General features: G+C 42.4%; 1 protein-coding gene across 2 annotated transcripts in view; it reads right to left on the minus strand.

The window, feature by feature from the left end:
• COL20A1 (collagen type XX alpha 1 chain) overlaps positions 1–23,974 on the minus strand; it is a 146,963-nt gene that overhangs the window by 47,019 nt on the left and 75,970 nt on the right. For both annotated transcript variants that reach the window (XM_073607447.1, XM_073607448.1), the window contains exons 22-25: positions 15,503–15,641; positions 4,041–4,183; positions 1,204–1,313; positions 297–455 (exon numbers count right to left, since the gene is read on the minus strand). In XM_073607447.1, coding sequence (XP_073463548.1) covers positions 297–455; positions 1,204–1,313; positions 4,041–4,183; positions 15,503–15,641 — 551 coding nt within the window. The remainder of the gene's footprint in view (positions 1–296; positions 456–1,203; positions 1,314–4,040; positions 4,184–15,502; positions 15,642–23,974) is intronic.

Here is a 23,974-nt window from a genome sequence, read left to right on the forward strand (position 1 = left end):
AGTCAGCACCTACACTTTTTGTAGCTGCCGACTTTTAATAAACTAAAAAACGGGTGGAACTCCGCTTTAAGAAAAAAATTAAAAATTCCCGACTTAGATGTCTGCTTTTTCCAAAACAGAAGAACTCTTGTCAAATTTTTGAAGGATGTGAAGCATGGTAATTTTATATATATATATATATATGGGACTCTGTAGACACAGAGCTCTGGGGGGCCACAGTCACAGAGACCCAAAAGGACCCACAGATGAAATACCGAACAAACAAAACTAGACACAGACCTGTTCTTACTACCTACCGCTGAGGAACCGCTCCTCGGGCCTCTGGTTCTGGTCAGTTTCCCCAACATCTCAAATCCTAATATGGTCACCTTTCCCATAGGCTTTATCACCTTTCTGGTTACGAGCTGACAGTCCACATAGAGTCGAATGTTTATTTTAGAAACTGCCACTTGCAACTGGATAAAGAAAAAATAAAATTGGACACATCAATATATTCAGCAGACAAATGCAGTTAAAACTTTCTGGGGGGTCAGGCTCAAAGACCAGTAGCTATAGCAGTAGAGAGGCACCCACCAACCAGCAGGATAAATACATCAGCAGATCACCCTGGCAGATGACGCGGGCTCACCTGAGGTGAGGGGTCTAAGCACTAACCGGTATTCTCCAGAGTTCCTGATGGTAGAGATGGGTTTTGTTGCATGTTAGTGCCAGGTTGCGGTCCTCAGGATTGCCCCACCAGGAGGTGAGCAAGCCGGGTTCCCATGGCAGATATAGTAGGTGGGATCAAGCAGGAGCGTAGTCAGTAAGCAAGCCAAAAGTCAGTAACATGTCATTGCAGATTAGGATCAAGCAACAGAGTAGCTGAGGAACAAGCCAAAAGTCGATAATAAGTTGTAGCAAAGATAAGGACAGAAAAGCAGGAGAGACAAGAGCGAGATATTGGCTGGACAGAGCACAATAATCTGGCAAATAGGAAGTGTAAAAGCATGGCTAAAATAGGAAGTTCATGGGAGGAGCAAAGGGTACATGGTTCAAGAGAAACAAGGTTCAAGGCAGGATCATTCAAGGAATTGTCCAGGGAGCTGTACAGCATCCCAAGTGGCTCAGAAAAAAGAGATACTACCAGGCACAACAGAGGTTTCAGGTTCAGACCAGGGTCCAGACACTTTAAACTGGGAGGTGAGGGGTTAAGATGTTAAGCACCTTGTGGAAGCTGCCATAGAAAATCTTCTTCACTTCTTCTTCATCGAAGGTCACCTCCTGCAAGTTTCCCTCGTAGTCAGGGTTGAAATAAGTCAAAGACTGCTGATTGGCTATGATGGAGAGAGAGAAAAGATTGAGGTTGTGAGATTATATGTTATGGAAAAATATAACTTAGGTTAGGGAAAAGATAATTTATCTTTATATAAACAGAAGCACAAGCTGAGGATATGGGGTAGGTAATGGGAATATTTAACACTAATTAAGTTCCTGACTCATAAAGAATCCAGTGTGACTGACTTTCACCCAGGTGCGCTGAGATAGTTAAGTTTACTTCCCAAAATAATTCTATGTCAAGCCTGAGGGATCACAGTTACGGAACCAGTACTTAAAAACAGGACACAAGATCCAATCTACTGTAATTAAAGACCAATGAGTCTGAGATAAGCACACCGATCTGTTCATAAGATTACAATATTAAGACTAGGGGAAAAATAAATAGGATAGACGCATGCCTTTTTATAATCCTTTTATCAAATGAAAAGCTCCACGAAGAATCACTGCTTAATTAAACGGCTGCCTAGCATAAACCCACCATATTTTTAAAGGCACTACAATACTGGGGAACCTTACATTTTGTCCCCATGCTTCTAACTGCTTAGTTCATAAGAAATAAAAAATTAGCATTCCTCATTTTGCATGCTTTCTGGTGCAACTGCGGGCTATCCAATTTGGGTGAACCCCATTTTTGGTGCCCCTACTCTGTGGAGAACCATTGAAGCCAAGGCATTTGGCTTCACTAAGGACTTAACTTCCATTGAATGAGGATCCTTAGCCAGCATCTCACCACTTCTAAGATGTTGATCACGGCCATGTATTGGTGTCACAGTCAGGGGTCAGGCTTGGAGACCAATAGCAATAGCAGTAGAGAGGCTTCCACTGACCTGCTGGATAAGTGCAGTAGCAGGTCACCCAAGCAGATGACAGGGGCTCACCCGAGGTGCAGAGTCTAAGCACTAACCAGTGTTCTCTTGATTATGGACATGGGTTTTGCTGCGTGTTATTACCAGGTCGCGGTCCTCAGGATCACCCCACCAGGAGGAGAGCAAGCCGGGGTCCAGTAGCAAATATAGCAGGTAAAGATCAAGCAGAAGCCTAGTCAGTAAACAAGCCAAATGTCGGTAACTAGTGGTCACAGGTTGGAATCAAGTAGAAGCGTAGTCGAGGAACAAGCCAAAAAAGTCGGTAACGAGTGGTAGCCGAGATACGGACAGCAGCAGGAGTGACAAGAACAAGAAATTGGCTGGAGAGGGCACAATAATCTGGCAAACAGGAAGTTTGGCTAAAATAGGAAGTTCATGGGAGGAGCTAAGGTTTTAAGGTTCAAGGCAAGATTTAGGGAATCGAGGCAAGGAATCGTCTAGGGAGCTGTCCAGCATCCCAGGTGGCTCAGCAAGTAGAGACATCGCAAGACACAGCAGAGGTCGCAGTTTCAGACCTGGGTCCTGACAATTATACTGGCACCTCCCTTGAAATTTTTTTTTATCTGATTGGGTATACAGCAATAGTAAATTACTCAATACAGGCATCAGGAAGAAGACCTCCCCAGCCTGCATCTGAGGATTTCTGTAAAATCTGGCTTCAGTGTATTATGTTTGCACAATGGTAGTATTTCCTGGGTAGCAAATACATGTCTCTGATTAACTCCACCTGTTGCCTAGAAGTTAATCTTCTCACTGACCAACAAAGTCGCTGAGATACACCCACCTGCCAAGATGTTTGCCTCTGTGATCTCCTGCTACCCACCTTACTCTTTGTCAAACCTTTGTTCTTTTCTCCACCACATAGGAACCTAATGATCACACAGATCCCCAGCGTAGCAGAAGACGGCTACACGTTACAATTGCTCCTCATGCTCCAGGCAGCTCCGGCCATATTTTCCAAGTATATTAAAACGTGTAAAATTACATCCAGGACAGGAAATCATTAAAGCAGTGGAAACGTTGGCAAGGAGAGGTTTAAAATAGCAAAAATTAAAGTTCTGCCTCTAGGCTATCTATTGAATAATGGCCTAGAATATTGCTCATGGTCCCTAATCTATTGATAAGGCTCTTGGGGGCCGTAGTCACCTTCGCTGTTCATACTGACCGCAGACCTGCCTGGTCCTTGGATAACCCTTGTGGGTTAAAGACAAGTCAGCATTTTCTGTTATTAAGATCTCTGGATTTATTCCTCTGTAAGATTCCATTGTTTTGTCAGAAGACATAATTAGAACTCTGATTTATTATCCGTGGAGGTGAATTAAAGTGTATCTAAACCCAAGAACAAAATTGTAATACATAACAGCTTGAAGTGTTGGCTGCTTAGTTTTATTTATTTTTTTTTAGTTTTTTTTGCCTTTATTCTCTTCTGGTGATCCTACCAGCAGGGCTGGGACAAGGGGTGGGCAGGAGGGGAAGCTGCCCTGGGCGCAGAGAAGCAAGGGGGCAAATAATAGACTCAGGGTGGACCCCCCCCCTTTCGACAGTATGCACTGACAGTGGGGGAGGTGGGCAATTCTGGATCCTTGATCATTGCCCTGGAAGCTGGACGACCCTGTCCTGGTACTGCCTACCAGCAACACACATCCTATCCTAGGGTGACAATGCTCACTAACTGTACTGTATCTAGGGAGGAGCAGAGGTGAGGACAGGACTACAGAACACCTCCCCCCTTTCTTTTTCACCATAACAGAGAAGAAAGGAGGAAGAAGAATCTCATACATTCAATAAATGGTCCATAATGTCTTCTCAAGGCTTACACAACACCTTGTCCCAACATGAACACACGTAGAAACTTACGGTCCAGGATTATCCCAACAATCGGCTGGAAATCTTCATCTGTCAGTTGCCATAAGGCAAAAGGTTCCTGAGCAACATTGGCAGGCAGGCGAAGGAGAAAGCTGAACCCGTGTTCCTGGGGGAGCCCATGAGGATGGGCTTCTCTGAAAGAAGAAAAAGAAAATGGGGCAGTCAAGTTAATATAAAAAAAACGGAAATGAACAGCAGGGAGATCAGAATACACACACTGCAGAATGGTTTAGAGTAGGGGCCTCCAAACTTTCTAAACAAAGGGCCAGTTTCCTGTCCTTCAAACTTTAGGAGGGCCAGACTGTGGCCAGTGGGAGCAGAAGATATCCTGCCGTCAGTGGGAATAAACCATTCCCCATGATTGGTATCAACGGGAGGATTAGTGCCCCATCATTGTTATCAATGGGATTTAGAGTGCCCCATCATTGGTATCAATGGGATCTATAGTACCCCATCATTGGTATCAATGGGAGAAATAGTGCCCCATCATTGGTATCAATTGGAGGAATAGTGCCCAATCATTGGTACCGGTGGTACCAATAGTGTCCCATCATTGGTATCAATGGGGGAATAGTGCGTCATCATTGGTATTCATGGGAGGAATAGCGCCCCACCATTGGTATCAGTGGTAGTAATAGTGCCCCATCATTGGTATCAGTGGTAGTAATAGTGCCCGATCGTTGGTATCAATGGGAGTAATAGTGCATCATCGTTAATATCAATGGGGGGAATAGTGTCCCATCATTGGTAGCAGTGGTAGTAATAGTGCCTTATCGTTGGTGTCAGTGGGAGGAATAGTACCCCATCATTGGTATCAATGGGAGGAATAGTGCCCCATCATTGGCATCAGTGGGGGGAATAGTTCATCATCATTGGTATCGATGGGGGGAATAATGCCCCATCGTTGGTTGCTAACAGTGGGGGGAATAATGCCCCAAAGGCCGGATAATAGCAAGAAAAGGGCTGCATCTGGGCCCCGGGCCACAGTTTGGAGACCACTGGTTTGGAGGAGGGACATGTCCCCTCCCTCTCTTCCAGCAGGTTTCAGATCATCTGGCATAGTTAGATAGAATGTCTTTCAAGCATGCCTTGAACAGCAGGGAGATCAGAATACATACACTGCAGAATGGCTCAGAGAAGGAATCTGCCCCCCTCCCTCTTGTCTAGCAGGGTTCAGACCATCTGGCTTTGCTAGACACAGCGTGCTTTCAAGCATACCTGAACAGCAAGAAGATCAGAATATCTATATTGCAGAATGGCTTAAAGGGGTGGGGGGGTATCTTGTCCATCTTGTCTAGCAGGGTTTGCACCATCTGGCATAGTTGGGCCCAGCGTGCTTCCAAGCATACCTGAACAGCAGGGAGATCAGAATACACACACTGCAGAATGACTCAGAGGAGGAACTTGCACCCTTCTTCTTGTCTAGCAGGTCTAATGCCGCGTACACACGGTCGGACTTTTCGTCTACAAAAGTCCAACGGACGCTGACGGACTAAAGCTGGCTGGTAATCCGATCGTGTGTGGGCTTCTCCGGACTTTCAACGGACTTTTTCAGCCTCAAATCCGACGGACTTTAGATTTGAAACATGCTTCAAATCTTTCCGACGGACTCGAGTCCGGTCGAAAAATCCGCTCGTCTGTATGCTAGTCCGACGGACAAAAACCCACGCTAGGGCAGCTATTGGCTACTGGCTATCAACTTCCTTATTTTAGTCCGGTCGTACGTCATCACGTAAGAATTCGACGGACTTTTGTGTGATCGTGTGTAGGCAAGTCTGTTCGTTAGAAAGTCCGCCGCAAGTCCGTCGAAAGTCCGTCGAAAGTCTGTCGGACAGGCTGTCAGACTTTTGTAGCTGAAAAGTCCGACCGTGTGTACGCCCCATTAGACTTAGACCATCCAGCTTAGTGTGCTTCCAAGCATGCAGGCAGTGTTGTTCTCTCATTTTAGCAAGCACGGCATGTTTTTTTTTTTTTCAGACAGCCATCAACACATGCATGCGAAAATGTAAATCACATTTTTTTTTACGCTATCTCTTTGGTGATTGGTGACTGATTTCTGCTTGAAAATGCCTTACAATACCTTTTCCTCTCCATGAATAGACTGCTTCCTGTTCTAACACAGCAGTGCCCTGTGCTGGCAGAGCTAAGTAACAGCCAGACCCTACAATACAAGAGGGGCGTGTCAAACCAGCAGTGGGCGTGCCTGACCAGCTCTTATAGAGTGCACTGGGCAGTGTGGTCAATCTCTGGTGCTCATTGGATTAAAATCAACCAAAAATGATATACTTAGTATATTTTGCAAACTTCGATAGGATAGGAACTTCGATAGGGACTGCAGCTCCTGTCACATGATTCTGTGCAATGGACGCATTGCAGGAACCGCAAAAATGGAGGAGACAAGCAAATTGCTAACTATACAGATTAGGCTAATGGGGCATCAAAGGAGAAAAATATAAGAAACCGTATAAATAATAAAAAAAAAATGTCATGTCTGATTGGAGTGCAAGTTTAATAATGTAAATTTAATTCCACCTAGCACAGACATTAATTGCCCCTCCCCTCCCCCCCTCCTCCTCCTTTCTACATGTATATGGCTCTTAATGTTGGCCCGGAAGCAATACACGGGGTATCTACATAGAGCCAAACGCCGGCGGTCCCGTCAGCGGTGAGCGGTTGGACGCATTAGTAGTTGGCGGCATAAAACGCTCCTACTAATGGAGGGAAGGACGCCGGATTATCCGCATAGCAGGCGGCTCGGAAGGGAGATCGCAATCTTCAAGACGATTTTAGCAATAACCACGCCAAGCTAATTTAGGAGATCTATAGGTTCACATAGCGGGAATTAACATATCAAATGACGATACTAAAGCTGCGGAGAGATGATACGAGCTGCGAGGGACAGCGCGTTCCCCAAAACATATTATCGGTTATCATTACTTAGGTGACTTCTAAAGAGAATCTCCCGTGGAGCAATTTGCAGTATTTTACTTTGTATATTTAAATATGCTCAAAAAAAATGTAATTCATAAATATGAAACAGAACACTTTAATATTTCATATAAACCACTTGCAGTCAGCAGGTGGCGCTCCAGGCAAGGTCTGTCCTCTGTGAAGTCTCTTTGGCAATAAAAATTGACTAGTAGAGGCAGGTATGTCCTAAAGGGAACTTACTGTGGTTTTCTACAATGATTTCATACAGTCAGGAATAATAAAATACATTTTTTATGATTTGAGAAATGAAATATTCATATTCTGAGTTCTGTTTTACATCAATAACCTCGTGTTTCACTTTGTATTTTATCTGGTGCAATTATGAAAGAAGCCCATTCTTTATAGGACTCCAGTCATCCCTTAGGTGGCTCAGTAGAGAGGGTTTCAATGAGACAAAGGGAGCTGCAAAGCAAGCTGTATGCATTGGTGTAACTCTTTCAAACTTTTTCCATTTTTAGGGCACGTTCACACATGAGGGTAGGGGGCAGTAAAACCCTGTGATTGAGCAGCACTTTACTACAATAGTGGATCTTCCAAATTCCAGCATGGCTTCCCTTCCACTGCACATCTACGGGGGTATATATGTATTATATACAGTTACAGTGCCTTGAAAAAGTATTCATAACCCTTGAAATTTTCCACATTTTGTCATGTTATAACCACAGACGTAATTGTATTTTATTGGGATTTTATGTGATAGACCAACACAAAGTGGCACATAATTGTGAAGTGGAAGGAAAATGATAAATGGTTTTCAAAATTTTTTACAAATAAATATGTGAAAAGTGTGGGGGGTACATTTGTATTCAGCCCCCCGGAGTCAATACTTTGTAGAACCTCCTTTCTCTACAATTACAGCTGCAAGTCTTTTTGGGGATGTCTCTACCAGCTTTGCACATCTAGAGAGGGACATCTTTGCCCATTCTTCTGTGCAAAATATCTCAAGCTGTCAGAATGGATGGAGAGCGTCTGTGAACAGCAACTTTCAAGTCTTGCCACAGATTCTCAATTGGATTTAGGTCTGGACTTTGACTGGGCCACTCTAACAGAGGAATATGCTTTGATCTAAACCATTCCATTGTAGCTCTGGCTGTATGTTTAGGGTTGTTGTCCTAGAAGGTGAACCTCCATCCCACTCTCAAGTCTTTTGCAGAGTCTAACAGGTTTTCTTCTAAGATTGCCCTGTATTTGGCTCCATCCATCTTCCCATCAACTCTTTTTTTTTTTTTTTTTATCAAAAGTTTTTATTATGCACAAAGTCAAAATTTATACAATACATCTGATATTGACGTGACATACAAGTCAGAATAGAGCATACATTGAACAATTTAGCCTTCATTAGTAAATCATAGATATTTCAATGCTCATACATAAAGATTCCTGAGTTCGCCGCCTTTATCACTCATTCAGTATATGTGCTTTTTTTTCCAAAACCAGAAAAGAACAACAAAAAAAAAACAACCAGCATATTACAACCAGTAACTTCTCCCATCCCTCCCTCGCCCACCCATAAGTCTGTCTTTGGTAGAATGGCCCAAAAAAAACGAGCCGAAAAAAACAACCACCCCCTCATCAGCCCAAACAGAAACTTTGAGTTCACTATCATCCACCCTTTACCTATTCACTTCCTGAAATTGAAAACAGCCTCCCCGCAGAATTAATTATCCCTCGCCTTCCAGGGTATCAGCAGAGTCAACCCATCTAAACCATACTTTTTGAAATTTTTTTGAGGCCCCCCCTAGCTTCATAAGTCATTTTATACATCAAAACATCAGAGTTGATTACTTTTTTCCACATCCCCAGTGTCAGTGATCTTCCCATCAACTCTGACCAGCTTTCCTGTCCCTGCTGAAAAATGCATCCCCACAACATATTGCTTCCACCACCATGTTTCACGGTGGGGATGGTGTGTTCAGGGTGATGTGCAGTGTTAGTTTTCTGCCATAAATAGCATTTTGCTTTTGAGCCAAAAAGTAAAATTTTGCTCTGATCTGACCAGAGCACCTTCTTCCACATGTTTGTTGTGTCCCCCACATGGCTCCTCGCAAACTGCAAACAGAACTTCTTATGAATTTCTTTCAACAATGTCTTTCTTCTTGCCACTCTTCCATAAAGGTCAGATTTGTGGAGAACACGACTAATAGTTGTCCTGTGGACAGATTCTCTTACCTGAGCTGTGGATCTCTGCAGCTCCTCCAGAGTTACCATGGGTCACTTGGCTGCTTCTCTGATGAATGCTCTCCTTGCCCGGCCGGTCAGTTTAGGTGGACGGCCATGTCTTGGTAGGTTTGCAGTTGTGCCATACTCTTTCCATTTTCAGATGATGGATTGAACAGTGTTCTGTGAGATGTTTTTTTTTTATAACCTAACCCTGCTTTAAACTTTATCCCTGACCTGTCTGGTGTGTTCCTTGGCCTTCATGGTGCTGTTTGTTCACTAAGATTCTCTAAAAAATATTTGAGGGCTTCACAGAACAGCTGTATTTATGTTAAGATTAAATTACACACAGGTGGAGTTTATTTACTAATTAGGTGACTTCTGAAGGCAATTGGTTACACTAGATTTTAGTTAGGGGTATCAGAGTAAAGGGGGCTGAATACAAATGTACACCACACTTTTCACATATTTATTTGTAAATAATGTTGAAAACCATTTATAATTTTCCTTCCACTTCACAATTATGTGCCACTTTGTGTTGGTCTATCACATAAAATCCCAATAAAATACAATTACGTTTTTGGTTGTAACATGACAAAATGTGGAAAATGTCAAGGGGGTATGAATACTTTTTCAAGGCACTGTAGGTCTCTATATAATTGGACACAGGCACAATTTTAGTTTTTTCAGGTATTTACCTAAACATATTCATGCTATAGTTATATAATGGATATGGGCTAAAAGTGCACACTCTCCGGTTTAATTTGAGGGTATGTACATCCAAATCGGAGGAAGGGTTTAGGAATTACAGCTCTTAAGAATAGCCATTTTTCAAGGGGCCAAAAGTAATTGGACAATTGAATCAAAAGCAGTTTCATGGCCAGGTGTGGGCTACTTACTCTTCCGTTGTTTCTTCATCAATTAAGCAGGTAAAAGGTCTAGAGTTGATTCTAAGTGGTTTTTGCATTTGTAATCTATTGCTGTAAACCTACATCATGCATTCAAAAAGCTTCCCATGCAAGTCAAACAGGCCATTGTAAGGCTTCAAAAACTAAACAAATCCACCAGAGAGATAGCAGCAACATTAGGAGTGGCCAAATTAACAGTTTGGTACATTCTGAGGAAAGAAGAACACACTGGTGAGCTCAGCAACATAAAAAGGCCTGGATGTCCATGGAAGACAATAGTGGATGATCGCAGGATCCTCTCTATGGTAAAGAAACATTCACAACATCCATACAAGTGAAGGACACTCTCCAGGAGGTGGGTGTATCATTGTCAAAGTCTACAATCAAGAGAAGACTTCATGAGAGCAAATACAGAGGGTTCACCACAAGGTGCAAACCATCCATTAGCCTAAAGAATAGAAAAGCCAGATTAGACTTTGCCAAACAACATCTAAAAAGCCAGACCTGTTCTGGAAAAGCATTCTTTGGAAGGATGAAGCTAAGATTAATCTGTACCAGAATGACGGGAAGAAAAAAGTGTGGAGAAGACTTGGAACAGCTCATGATCCAAAACACAACGTCATCTGTAGTCACATGGTGCAGTTTGCAGTGTGATGGCATGGGCATACATAGCTTCCAGTGGCACTGGGTCATTGGTGTTTATTGATGATGTGACAGAAGATAGAAGCAGACGGATGAATTCTGCAGTGTTTAGAGATATACTGTCAGCCCAGATTCACCCAAATGCAGTAAAGTTGATTGGACGGCGCTTCACAGTACAGATGGACAATGATCCGAAACACACTGCAAAAGCAACCCAGGAGATTTTGAAGGAAAAGAAGTGGAATATTCTGCAATGGCCAAGTCAATCACCTGATCTCAACTCAATTGAGCATTTCACTTGATGAAGGCAAATCTAAAGGCAGAAAGACCCACAAACAAAGAATAACTGAAGACAGCTGCGGTTAGAGTCTGGCAAAGCATCAAAAAGGAGGAAAGACAGTCTTTGGTAATGTCCATGGGTTCCAGACTTCAGGCAGTCATTGCCAGTAAAGGATTCTCAACAAAATATTAAAAATGAACATTTTATTCATGATTATTTTCATTTGTCCAATTACATTTGAGCCCCTGAAAACGAGGGGCCTGTGTATAAAAATGGTTGCAGTTCCTAAAATGTGTACTTTATATTTATGTTCAACCCCTTGAATTAAAGCTGAAAGTCTGCTCCTCAAATTAATTTGGATTGTTTCGTTTTAATTTTATACCAGTGGCATACAGAGCCAAAAGTATGAAAATTGTGCCAGTGCCTAAATATATATGGACCTAGCTGTATATATACACAGCGCCATCTAGTGTCTGTAAAAAGGAATCATGGCTCCTTCACAATAGAACAGCAATAAGAAGAATTGAAGCACCATACCGCGGTTCAATAGCCACATTCAATTTTATTCCAGTAAGGATCAAAGGAACACTAAAGTCTACAACGCATTTCGAGGGTCCAAAATACCTTCATTAGGGCAACCAGTCAACATTTATAGTTTTCTATTGTAAGCCCTGATGAGGGGGGTATTTTTGGACACCTGCAACACGTTCGTACAGTAGCTCCTTTTTTATTCCAGTAAGGGTGAAAGGAACAATAAAAGGAGCATTTAACATTTCAAAATACCCCCTTCACCAGGGCTTTGCAATAGGAAACAATGTATCAAGATTGAACAATGACTGGACCAGGACTAGTGATAATCTTCACAGATATAATAAGCAAACAGTTTGGCAGCCAGTCAACATTTATAGCAAGCCCTGATGAAGGGGGGATTTTTGGACCCCTGAAACGCGTTAGTTGTTCCTTTTATTGTTCTTTTCACCCTTAGTGGAATAAACAGGAGTTGCAATTGGAAACAATATATCAGGACTGAACAATGACTGGACCAGGACTAGTGATAATCTTCACAGATCTCATCCGCAACTGGTTTGGCAGCCAGTCAACATTTATAGTTTCCTATTGCAAGCCCAATGAGAGGGGTGTTTTTGGACACCTGAAACGCGTTAGTAACTTCTTTTTCCAGTAAGGGTGAAAGAATAATAAAAAGGAGTAGCTAATGCGTTTTTAGGGGTCCAAAACTACTCCCTTTATAAGGGCTTTGCAATAGGACTGAGTCATGATTGCCTGCCAAACTGGTTGTTGAGCTCTATGAAGATTGTCACAATGGATAAAATACTATTCAAGGCCCAGCCGTTATTTAGTCCTGATATATTGTTTCCTATTGCAAGCTCTGATGAAGGGGGTATTTTTAGACCCCCAAAATCTGTTGGCCTTACTGTTCCTTGGCCCTTTCTTTGCTTTAATTCTTCTTTTTGCTGTTCCATTGTTACTGGGTCATGCTTTACCCCTTTCAGGCACTAGATGGCGCTGTGTATATAGTGAATTTGTCATCAGCAGAGCAATAGGGAGGAGACCTTGCAGCAGAGATGCTGAGAGTGCCAAAGCGGACTTCCCGGCAGACCATAGCGGAGCACCCTAGGCTGACAACATGACTTGGAAGATCCAATGCATTACCTAGAAGGTGAAATTTCCCTTTAAAGAGAACCTGTGCAGGGTTAGAGCCCATATGGCGGGTTCCCTTTAAGACAGTAAAACTCTCCAACCACTAAATCAGCATTCCCAAATTTAAAAGAGGCCAAAGGTCAGCGAAGGAGACAAAGATCTCAGGGATTTGCACACCAAAAGGCAATGGGTTTAGCAGATTTGCCTGTATAAAGGGATTAATGTTATCTGGTCTTCGGAGGATAAAAGTAAAGGATTAAGTATGGAGACGGCGCGGGACATGAAAAGACGCAACCCCCCCCCCCTCCCAGAAACACGTACAACCCACGATTCCAATTAACTTTACATGTTATAGAAGACGGGTCTGGGTCAGGGCGCCGAGATGAGGTGCTTCTATTCATCGGGGGAGGGGAAGCCGCTAATGAGGAAAGACGCGGCCAGGAAAAGGCAAGAGAACAGCGCAGGGAACGCAGAACGTTTCCGAAGGAAAATATTCAACACTTAAAAAAATTGGGGTTTTTTTTCTGCTTTTTTCAATGTAAAGTTTATGGGCGACTCCTCTTTGGGTACAGCAAACAAAGGTTAGGAGGCATCAGGATTTTCATTGAATAGTTTTATTGTATTTAATTGTTATATCAGATTTTATTAAATGGTTATATTGTATTGAAGGTTATATTAGATTTTATTGAACAGTTATATTGTATTGAATGGATATATTATATTTTTATTGAACAGTAATGTCAGATTTTTTTTGAACCGTTATATTAGATTTTATTGAATGGTTATATTGTATTAAACGGTTAAATCAGATTTTATTGAACAGTTATATTAGATTTTATTGAATGGTTATATTGTATTGAAGGTTATATTAGATTTTATTAAATGGTTATATCATATTTTATTAAACAGTTATATTGTATTGAATGGGTATATTATATTTTATTGAACAGTTATATCAGATTATATTCGATTTTATTGAATGGTTATATTGTATTAAACGGTTATATCAGATTTTATTGAACGGTTATATCAGATTTTATTGAACGGTTATATCAGATTTTATTGAACGGTTATATCAGATTTTATTGAATGGTTATATTGTATTGAAGGTTATATTAGATTTCATTGAATGGTTATATCATATTTTATTAAACAGTTATATTGTATTAAATGGGTATATTATATTTTATTGAATGGTTATATTAGATTTTATTGAATGGTTGTATTAGATTTTATTAAACAGTTATATTGTATTGAATGGTTATAACAGATTTTATTGAAGTTATATTGTATTGAACGGGTATATTATATTTTATTGAACAGTAATATCAGATTTTATTGAACAGTTATATTAGATTTTATTGAATGGTTATATTAGATTTTATTGAATGATTATATCATATTTTATTAAACAGTTATATTGTATTGAATGGTTATAACAGATTTTATTACAGATTTTATTGAACAGTTATATTAGATTTTATTGAATGGTTATATTAGATTTTATTGAATGGTTATATTAGATTTTATTAAACAGTTATATTGTATAAAATGGGTATATTATATTTTATTGAATGGTAGTGTCAGATTTTATTGAACAGTTATATTAGATTTTATTGAATGGTTATATCAGATTTTATTGAACGGTTATATCAGATTGAATACTTTATAAAGCATGTCCTCAAAGCTCGCCGCCCAATTTACAATCTGATTGTACAATCCCCTTTAGATCTACCAATAACTATGCCAAGCAAAGCCCTGCCCTGATTAGATGCGAATTGATTGGAGAGGTCGGTCCTCATATTACATCGTTTTGGCAAATCTAAAAGGCGAGTGTACAAAGATTGTACCATTATATTGTGATGTAGACGTGTCCTCCTCAGGTCCTCTCCAGGTGACAATGAGGAGATATCCAAAAACTCAACAAAAACCGGACGAAAGGTTTGATGGACTCCTGAGCTGCTGATTTCCATGGAAGTCTTGGTGGAAGTAGCTGGAGGTAGACTTTGCAGGTAAAAAAAAAAAAAGTGAACTTGCTCTTTAAGGAACTCATTTTATAATGACAGTATATGTGTTGCCATAGCAACAAAAGACACAATTTTTAGAACTGTTTAACAGTTGCCAAGGTGCGGTCACTCCACGCCACCTTACGAATTTATTTATTTTTTTTTCTCTTTAAAAGTTGAAGTACGATCTTCCCTGGCAACAACAAACTTTTCCGTTTGATTAGAAAGTTATTTTAGGTCCAGTGACATCATCACTGGGTCTCTGCGCTTCCCTATGCAATGCAGGGAGATCATGGCTGCTGAGTGGGGCCGGCAGGTTGCTGTACATTGTACATTCCTGACATCACAGCACCCCCCTTCCAAGGAGCCATTCAGTCCCAATGAAAGCAGTGGCCTGGCTCCTTGGGGGAGTTATGCGAAAATCAAAAAGGACATGATGGGCAAGTGTCGGTCCGCAGGATTGGTCATTCTTAGACCCCCATACACGCTATTAGATTTTCTGCAGATTTTTTTCTTCAGATTCACCAATTATGAGGTCAAACCTTAAGGGTTTCAATTTGTATGCAATCAGGCAGGCCCTTGCTCTACGTGGTTTTGGTAAATCTGAAGGCAAAAATCCACAGAAAATCTAATAGTATGTAGGGTGCCTTAGGCAGGCTGTAATTGCACGCATGGTAATGAAAAGGGGTGGGACCAGAGACAGTCAGGCTGGGAAGGAAAGGGCTAGATGATGATGGACGTCCTCCAGCCAAGAAATGAGGAGGGCTCTATCTGAGCCTTATGCACATTGTGAGCCATCAATTGTCCTACCTGGTCCATACAGTCAGCTGGGCGTTCTCTGCCATGGTATAGGTCCGGGATCGGCCAAGGACAAAGGCGTCAAGAGAGACCCCGCTGATGGAGGAGTACAGCTTGTCATACAGTCCAAAGACCACCATCATGTCGTAGCCTATGAGAGGAGACAGGAAATCAGCAGGGGGGAGGATCTACAGGGGAAAAAAAAAGGTTTAGAAAAGTCCACCTGCTCCATGATCTAGGAGGACATATATACTGGATGTCTCAGGGTCTAGAGCCTACTCCCACCCTCTTCTACTCACTACTGGCCCATCGCTGTGATGGACACCCCTGTAGGCCAATAGTGAGGCACAGAAAGCTGGAAGGGCGGGGCCAGACACACACAGTCACAGCAGGAGCTGGCTAGAACGTGCATTCCAGCACTGTACTGCAACATGCTAAGTAGATTGGAAACCCAATCACTATAATCTCCTCTATGGCAAAGGTAAATTGATGGGTCTGGCTCTGCCAGAAATGCCAATTACCTGGCTGATTTTCGAATTTCCAATTATGGAATTTTCAGACTTCCGAACTTCGAATTTCCGAAATTTCGAATTTTCGATTTCGGAATTTTCAGATTTCGAATTTCCGAAATTTCAAATTTCCACAAATTCATGAAAAATTTGGAAATTCAGATACAGTGGAACCTTGAATTATGAGCATAATCCGTTCCAGGAGAATGCTTGTAATCCAAAGTGCTTGTATATCAAAGCGAGTTTCCCCATAGAAGTCAATGGAAACGAAGATAATTTGTTCCGCATTGACTTCTATTGCATGCAATACCGCATGTGGCCAGAGGTGGGGGGGGGGGGGGCGCCGGAGAGTCTCGGAAATACTCTGGGACAGCTCAGCTGAACCCGGAAAGCCTCTGAAACACAAGGGAACGGAGTATTTCCGAGTGTTTCTGAGTATTTCTGAGTGATTCCGAACGGCTCCGAACCATTCCAAGTGTCACCGGCGCCCCCACACCTCTGGCCAAATGCGGTACTGCACAACCCATTAGCTTGAATTCTGCTCGTTTTGCGAGACAACACCCCCAAACTGAGTAAGAATTAAAGAAAAAAAAGTTGCTCATCTTTCAAAACGCTCATTAACCACGTTACTCGTAAACCAAGGTTCCACTGTATGTACGAATTAACAAATTTGTCAAAACGAAGCGAATTGCACATATCCAGTTGCAAACTAGAAAAGATTTTAGAAGTATTAAAGGATTTATGGGATTTTTAAGGTGCAGATACTAGTAAATCCAAGGAGTTACATTTTAAAAGAAAAACATTTTATTTTAACATTGGTAAAAACATGTTTAAAAACAGTTTGTACATGTAGTACAGTCCTTTTGGATACAGCAAAATTGATCCCAACATGTTTCGCCCTCAGCCGGGGCTTCTTCAGGGAATGCTGACCACTTAGAAACAAAAGCCTTCTAATAGAAAAATATTTTAACAAAGTAAAGATCATACAAAATCAGTGCAGTATACAGGTAATCAAATAAATATACATGTGCATATTCAGCTTAGAGATATCCCTACTCTGATTTTGTTGTCTTTTATTTTTAGCTTTGTTAAAATGCTCTATATTGATACTAGTGTATATATATTTTTCTATTGGAAGGCTTTTGTTTCTAAGTGGACAGCATCCCCTGAAGAAGCTCAGGCTGAGGGCGAAACATGTTGGGAACCACATCAATATACATAAGGACTATATACATAAGGACTGTATTACACTACATGTGTTTGCTGCAAAACTGTTTTTAAACGTTTTTGCCAATGTTAAAATAAAATGTTTTTCTTTTAAATGTAACTCCTTGGACCTATTTACTACTATCTGCACCTTAAAAATCCCATAAAGCCTTTAATACTTCTAAAATCTGTTCTAGTTTTCAACTAGACATGTGCAATTTGTTTCGTTTTGAATTAGTTTAACAAATGTTGCCAAATCATTAATTTTAAGTATCCGAATTTCTGAATTTTCTAATTTTTTTCCGAATATTCAGCAATTCGAAAATTCTAAATTTCGGAAATTCAAAATTTAGAAATTCGAAATCCAAAAGTTCAGAGAACGAAAATCCGAAAAACTTCGAAAACCCAAAGAGTTAAAAAATCGGAAATAATTTGGCTGTGAACGTAATGAATACGAATATATCCAAAGTTACGAATTACCTGAAATAATGAATGCTGTATCTAAATGAATGGAATGTAACAAATTATTAATAATAAATAACAATATTAATAATAACTTATTATCATTATTATTTATTAAGTCGTTCCATTCCATTTGTTTAGATGCCGCATTCGTTATTTCGGATAATTCGTAATTTTGGATAAATTTGTATTCATTACGTTCACTAACAGACAAATTTCAAAGGACGTTCCAATACCCATAATTTAATAGTTAGTTATTATTAGTTAGTTAGCTATTATTTGGAATTTTTGGATATTCTTTATTTTCGGATTTTCAAATTTTCGAATTCCCAATTTCCCAATTTTCTAATTTCCTAATTTTCTAATTTTCTAATTTACAAATGTTCTAATTTTCTGATTTTCTAAATTACGAATGTTTGAATTTTGAAATTTACGAATTTTCAAATTTAAGAATTTCTGAATTTTCAAATTCTTGAATTTCCGAATTTTCGAATTCAGAATTTTCGAAAAAAACAAAAAAAAAATTTTTTGGCAGTGCACATGTCTATTTTCAACCTTTTAATGTCATTTCAAAAGTCATTTTAATTTCATTCAAAATGATCCCTGGCGATCCTACCATGAAGGTCCTTGTGTAGGCACTTCCTGTCAGAGGGTGACAACGCTTTTTCCCGTCTCCTAATTGTGCTCCTGTGTTGTCACCTTGTCACACGGGCTTCTGATGGAGACTAAAAGTGTCCCTTTCAACACACATTGTTGTCACCCATCAGACCCCTTCGGGTCTGGTATGGACTGAAGGATAACCCCACGGCAGAATAAGAAAAAAAAAAAAGCCGTGGAGCCCCCCTCCCCAAAATCCATACCAGACCCTTACGAGTGAGTGCCCCCCGCTCCAAAGCACCCACCCCATGTATAGGGCATGTGGCCTGGCATGGCTCCCCAACCTGTCCTGCCAGGCTGCATGCTCGGATAAGGGCCTGGTATGGATTTGGGGGGGACCCCATGCTGTTTTTTTTCCAATTTTTCTTTTTTCGCTGGCAATTTTTTTTTTTGCATCCAGCTGTCAGTGGGGAATCAGTGGCTAATCGATTTTTGGTTCGCCTAAAGAAAACTGTATAGGGATTGTATAGTGTATGGCCAGCTCTGTCACCCCCCTTGTACAGCTGGGGAACTCAAATTTTCTCCTCTGACCGGCAATGTCATCTCTCCTATCCCTGTCCTCGCCAGTTGCCTTTAATGAATCTTCAGTCACACCGATAAAGCCGTTGCGGTTTTATCTCGGCGTCCTGACGGCGTCCGTCTTCAGAAGTGTTGGCGGCGATGATCTCCATCTACAGAGGAGAAGACGATGGCCATTGTTCCCCTTAATGACGGCGCTCAGACACACGATAGGGGGATCTCTCCTACAAAGGGCGCTCTCCGCGCCTCTCTCTCAGGGACTCATCCGGCCCTCATTAGTGGTGTCTTTCATCCGACATCGGGGTAATTATAACACTCCGCCATCTGAAACGATTACCATCTCCGCGCATAATTGACGGATGACCCCAATTTAACAAGTCGGCCTCCCAATTTGGCGATGGGCTTTTTTTTTTTTTTTTTTTTTAAATTGGGGGTCATCTACCAGACGGAAAGTCTGCACAGCAAAGGATGTCTTCTAGGAATACACAAACATTAATGAGGAGTTTGTCATAAGATCTATAGGAAATTGGGGAACAGTTTAACATGGCCATCCATCACACAATCTGATTGTACAAACACGATTAGACCTACCAAACTACCTTACCAGACCATCTGCCTAATATTGAGTTGGTCCCCCTTTTGCTGCCCTGACCCATTAAGGCATGGACTCCACTAGACCTCTGAAGGTATGCTGTGGTATCTGGCACCAAGCCATCAGTAGCAAATCCTGTAATTTGTGAGGTGGGGCCACCACGGATCAGCACATCCCACAAATACTCAATTGAATTGAGATATGGAGAATTTGGAGGCCAGGTCAACACCTCAAACTCATTTTTACAGTGTGGCAGGGTGCATTATCCTGCTGAAAGAGGTCTCCTCTATCAGAGAATACCGCTTCCATTAAGGGGTTGGACTTGGTCACCAACAATGTTTCGGTAGGTGGCACCTGTCAAGTAACATCCACATGAATGGCAGGAGCCATGGGTACAGGTTCAGAATACTCCAATACATCTCCTTCAAGCCCTTGCACAAGCTGGGACTCAAACAGCAATCACAGTACAGAGGCTGCCTCCCAGGAGCAGCAGCCCCAGGACATGAACCCTGTTGAATTGGCTTCTCAAATATTTATCATCCCCTCCAGCCACCTTCTGGGTGTCCCCTCCCAGGGATTGGCTGAGGGCTGATACAGACTCATAACTCAGTAGTTGACCTTTCTACTCTATTTTCTGGAGGTGTCTTCCAGAAGCAGACAAGCATAGTTGCCAACATTGCAAAAAAAATATGTGGGACAATTTTTTGGCTGTAGGCGGAGCCGTACAATAATTAGGGGTCGGGGCATTCGTTTGTAGGCGTGGCTTAGCAATAAAAATACAAGTGTGGCACATGAAGCGCACCGCGGCAAAAAATGGGCATGGTTTACGTGAAATAGTGGGCATGGCTTAAATGGGCGTGGTTTAAGAGGGTGTGGTTAGAGTCTGACATGAATGAGGGATGGAGAGGGAAAGGGGGAGAGGGGAATGATGGGACAGCAGCCCCAGACTGTACACAACAATAGAAATATGTGTATTCTAGAAAATTTAACAATCAGCAGATAAAGATAATCCAAACACCTGATGTTAACGCTTCAATCATCCCGGCACCATGATTGTTATGGTGTCAGGATGATTGAAGTGCATTATTTCTATTATTACATTGTAATATAAAATTAAATCATTCAACTCACCATAATGCCGAATCAGTGGGATCCCTGAGCGTGTCACCTGCCACGTTGCCTGCCACCAGCAGAGTCTGTCCTCGTATCAGGTGCCCCCGGCAGAGTCCCTCCTTGCATCAGGTGCCCCCGGCAGAGTCCCTCCTTGCATCAGGTGCCCCCAGCAGAGTCTGTCCTCGCATCAGGTGCCCCCAGCAGAGTCAGTATAGACCCCCTCAGTGCAGACCCCCCTCCATCAGTGCAGACCCCCTCAGTGCAGACCTCCTCAGTGCAGACCCCCTCAGTGCAGACCCCCTCCATCAGTGCAGACCCCCCTCCATCAGTGCAGATCCCCTCATTGCAGACCCCCCCTCTATTACTGCATACACCCCTCAATTAGTGCAGACACCCCTCAATTAGTGCAGACACCCCTCAGTGCAGCCCCCCCTCTATTAGTGCAGACCCCCCTCTATTAGTGCAGACCCCCCTCTATTAGTGCAGACCCCCCTCTATTAGTGCAGACCCCCCTCTATTAGTGCAGACCCCCCCTCTATTAGTGCAGACCCCCTCAGTGCAGACCCCCTCAGTGCAGACCCCCCTCTATAAGTGCAGACCCCCCCTCTATTAGTGCAGACCCCCCTCTATTAGTGCAGACCCCCCTCTATTAGTGCAGACCCCCCTCTATTAGTGCAGACCCCCCTCAGTGCAGACCCCCCACAGTGCAGACCCCCCTCTATTAGTGCAGATCCCCCTCAGTGCAGCCCCCTACCTCTATTAGTGCAGACCCCCCTCAGTGCAGACCTCCCCTCAGTGCAGACCCTCCCCTCCCATAACGCCCCCCACCACACGTCCAGGAGCGGCCGGTGTTCTGCCGAGAAAGTTCCCCTCGGCAAGTAAGGACCCCCCTGTACTGTGCAGGCGAGCCGGCGGAAATAGCCAAGCTGGGGAACATTTCGGCAAGACACCAGCGCCGTGTGTTCAGTGGAGAGGGGAGGGGCCGATCCGTGCAGCTAAAGAGGCCGATTCATTGGCTGCATGGATCGAGCCCCCTTCCTCTCTCCACTGAACACTAGGGGGAAGATCGAGCGGCAGCGCCGGCGGCCTTGTTGCTGGAGCCAGCTGCTCCAAAAATTTAAAAAAACAACATTCCCGATTTTCCTGATGGAAATCCCGATTCGGGACAGCCTCCAATCGGGACGAGGGTCCCAAAATCGAGATTGTCCCGGGAAAATCGGGACTGTTGGCAACTATGGACAAGGGCAATCAACCACTGAGCTTAGGGAAACCTGACCAGACCTAGAAAATAGATTGCTGCTCCATGCAGTACAGCAGAGCAAAAAAACTAAAATTCGGCCTTATTAGAGCAAGGCGCTACAGAGATAATCAATGTTATTCAATTAACCTGTCAGTGGTCATAACTGTGTGGCTGATCAGTGTATACAGTGGGGAAAATAATTATTTGATCCCCTGCAGATTTTGTACATTTGCCCACTTACAAAGAAATGAAGGGTCTATAATTTTTATCATAGGTATATTTTATATGATAGAGACACAATATCAACCAAAAATCTAGAAAAAAAAACAAAAACACATGATACAAATGTTATAAATTGAGTTGCAGTTCAGTGAGTAAAATAAGTATTTGATCCCCAAGCAAAACATGACTTGGTACTTGGTGGAGAAACCCTTGTTGGGAAGCATAGAGGTAAGATGTTTCTTGTAGTTGGTGATCAGGTTTGCACACATCTCAGGAGGGATTTTGGTCCACTCTTCTTTACAGATCTTCGCTAAATCCTTAAGATTTCTTGGCTGTCTCTTGACACCTCGAAGTTTCAGCTCCCTCCATAAATTTGCTATGGGATTAAGGTCTGGAGACTGGCTAGGCCACTCCATGACCTTAATGTGCTTCTTCTTCAGCCACTCCTTTGTTGCCTTGGTGGTATGTTTTGGGTCATTCTCATGCTGGAAGACTCATCCATGACCCATCTTCATTGTTCTGGCTGAGGGAAAAAGGTTCTCATCCAAGATTTTTCAATACATGGCCCCGTCCATTGGCCGCTCAATGCGGCAAAGTCAGCCTGTACCTTTATCAGAGAAACAGCCCCAAAGCATCATGTTTCCACCTCCGTGCTTAACTATAGGACTGTAGCATTTTTCTTCCTCCAAACACGGCGAGTCGAGTTAATGCCAAAGAGCTCAATTTTGGTCTCATCTGACCACAGCACTTTCTCCCAATTCTTCTCTGAATCATTTAGATGTTCATTGGCAAACCTCAGACGGGTCTGTACATGTGCCTTCTTGAGGAGGGGGACCTTGCTGGCGCTGCAGGATTTCAATCCATGACGGTGTATTGTGTTATCAGTGGTTTGTTTGGTGACTGTGGTCATAACTACTTTGAGATCATTCACAAGCTCCTCCCATGTAGTTCTGGGCTGATCCCTCACTTTTCTCATGATCATCCTCACCCCATGAGGCGGAATCTCCAGAACGAGGACAATTGATGGTTATTTTGTATTTTTTCCCTTTGGGAATAATCGCTCCAACAGTTGTCTCCTTCTCACCAAGCTTCTTGCTGATGGTCTTGTAGCCCATTCCAGCCTTGTGCAGGTCTACAATCTTGTCCCTGATGTCCTTTGACAGCTCTTCGGTCTTGCCCATGATGGTGAGGTTTGAATGGAAGAAAGAGATTTTGTGGACAGGTGTCTTTTATACACATAACGAGTTGTAAGGAGCACCTTCTTAAATGGACAGGACTAATCTGTGTACCACATGAGCACATACAGTCTGTGGAAGCCAGAATTATTGTTTGTTGCTTGGGGATCAAATACTTATTTTACTCACTGAACTGCAACTCAATTTATAATATTTGTATCATGTGTTTTTCCTGGATTTTTGGGTGATATTCTGTCTCTATCATTTAATATACACCTATGATAAAAATTATAGAACCTTCATTTCTTTGTAAGTGGGCAAACTTACAAAATCTGCAGGGGATCAAATAATTATTTTTGTCACTGTATGGGGGGGGGGGGGGGGGGTGTTTTCCAACGCATTTGTATTTCTGTTTATCCAGTCCTGAGATCTACACAGCTCTGCCATGCAGCACAGCCCCGTCTGGTAGAAGAAGAATTTTGATTTAATTCTAAACTCCAGGCAAATGGCTACATAGACAAATGAAATACATACCGTATATGGGAGCTGGTTTACCTTCCAAAAAACTTGTATTTCTGTCCATCAGCTCTGCCACACAGCACGGCCCTGATTTACAAGATGGGGGGGGGGCTTATTTTTCTCTGCTGCAGTTCAGTAACACTTACAAGTCTTGTCCCTCCCCTAGCCTGTGATTGGACAGTGGAAGGAGAAGCAGCGGACTAGTGAGCTCATCTCTCTGTCACTCTGCGCACTGTAGCACAACTGGTTGCTCAAATACTGACTTTTAAT

This window comes from Aquarana catesbeiana, linkage group LG12 (assembly GCF_042186555.1).
Source record: "Aquarana catesbeiana isolate 2022-GZ linkage group LG12, ASM4218655v1, whole genome shotgun sequence".
NCBI lineage: Eukaryota > Metazoa > Chordata > Amphibia > Anura > Ranidae > Aquarana > Aquarana catesbeiana.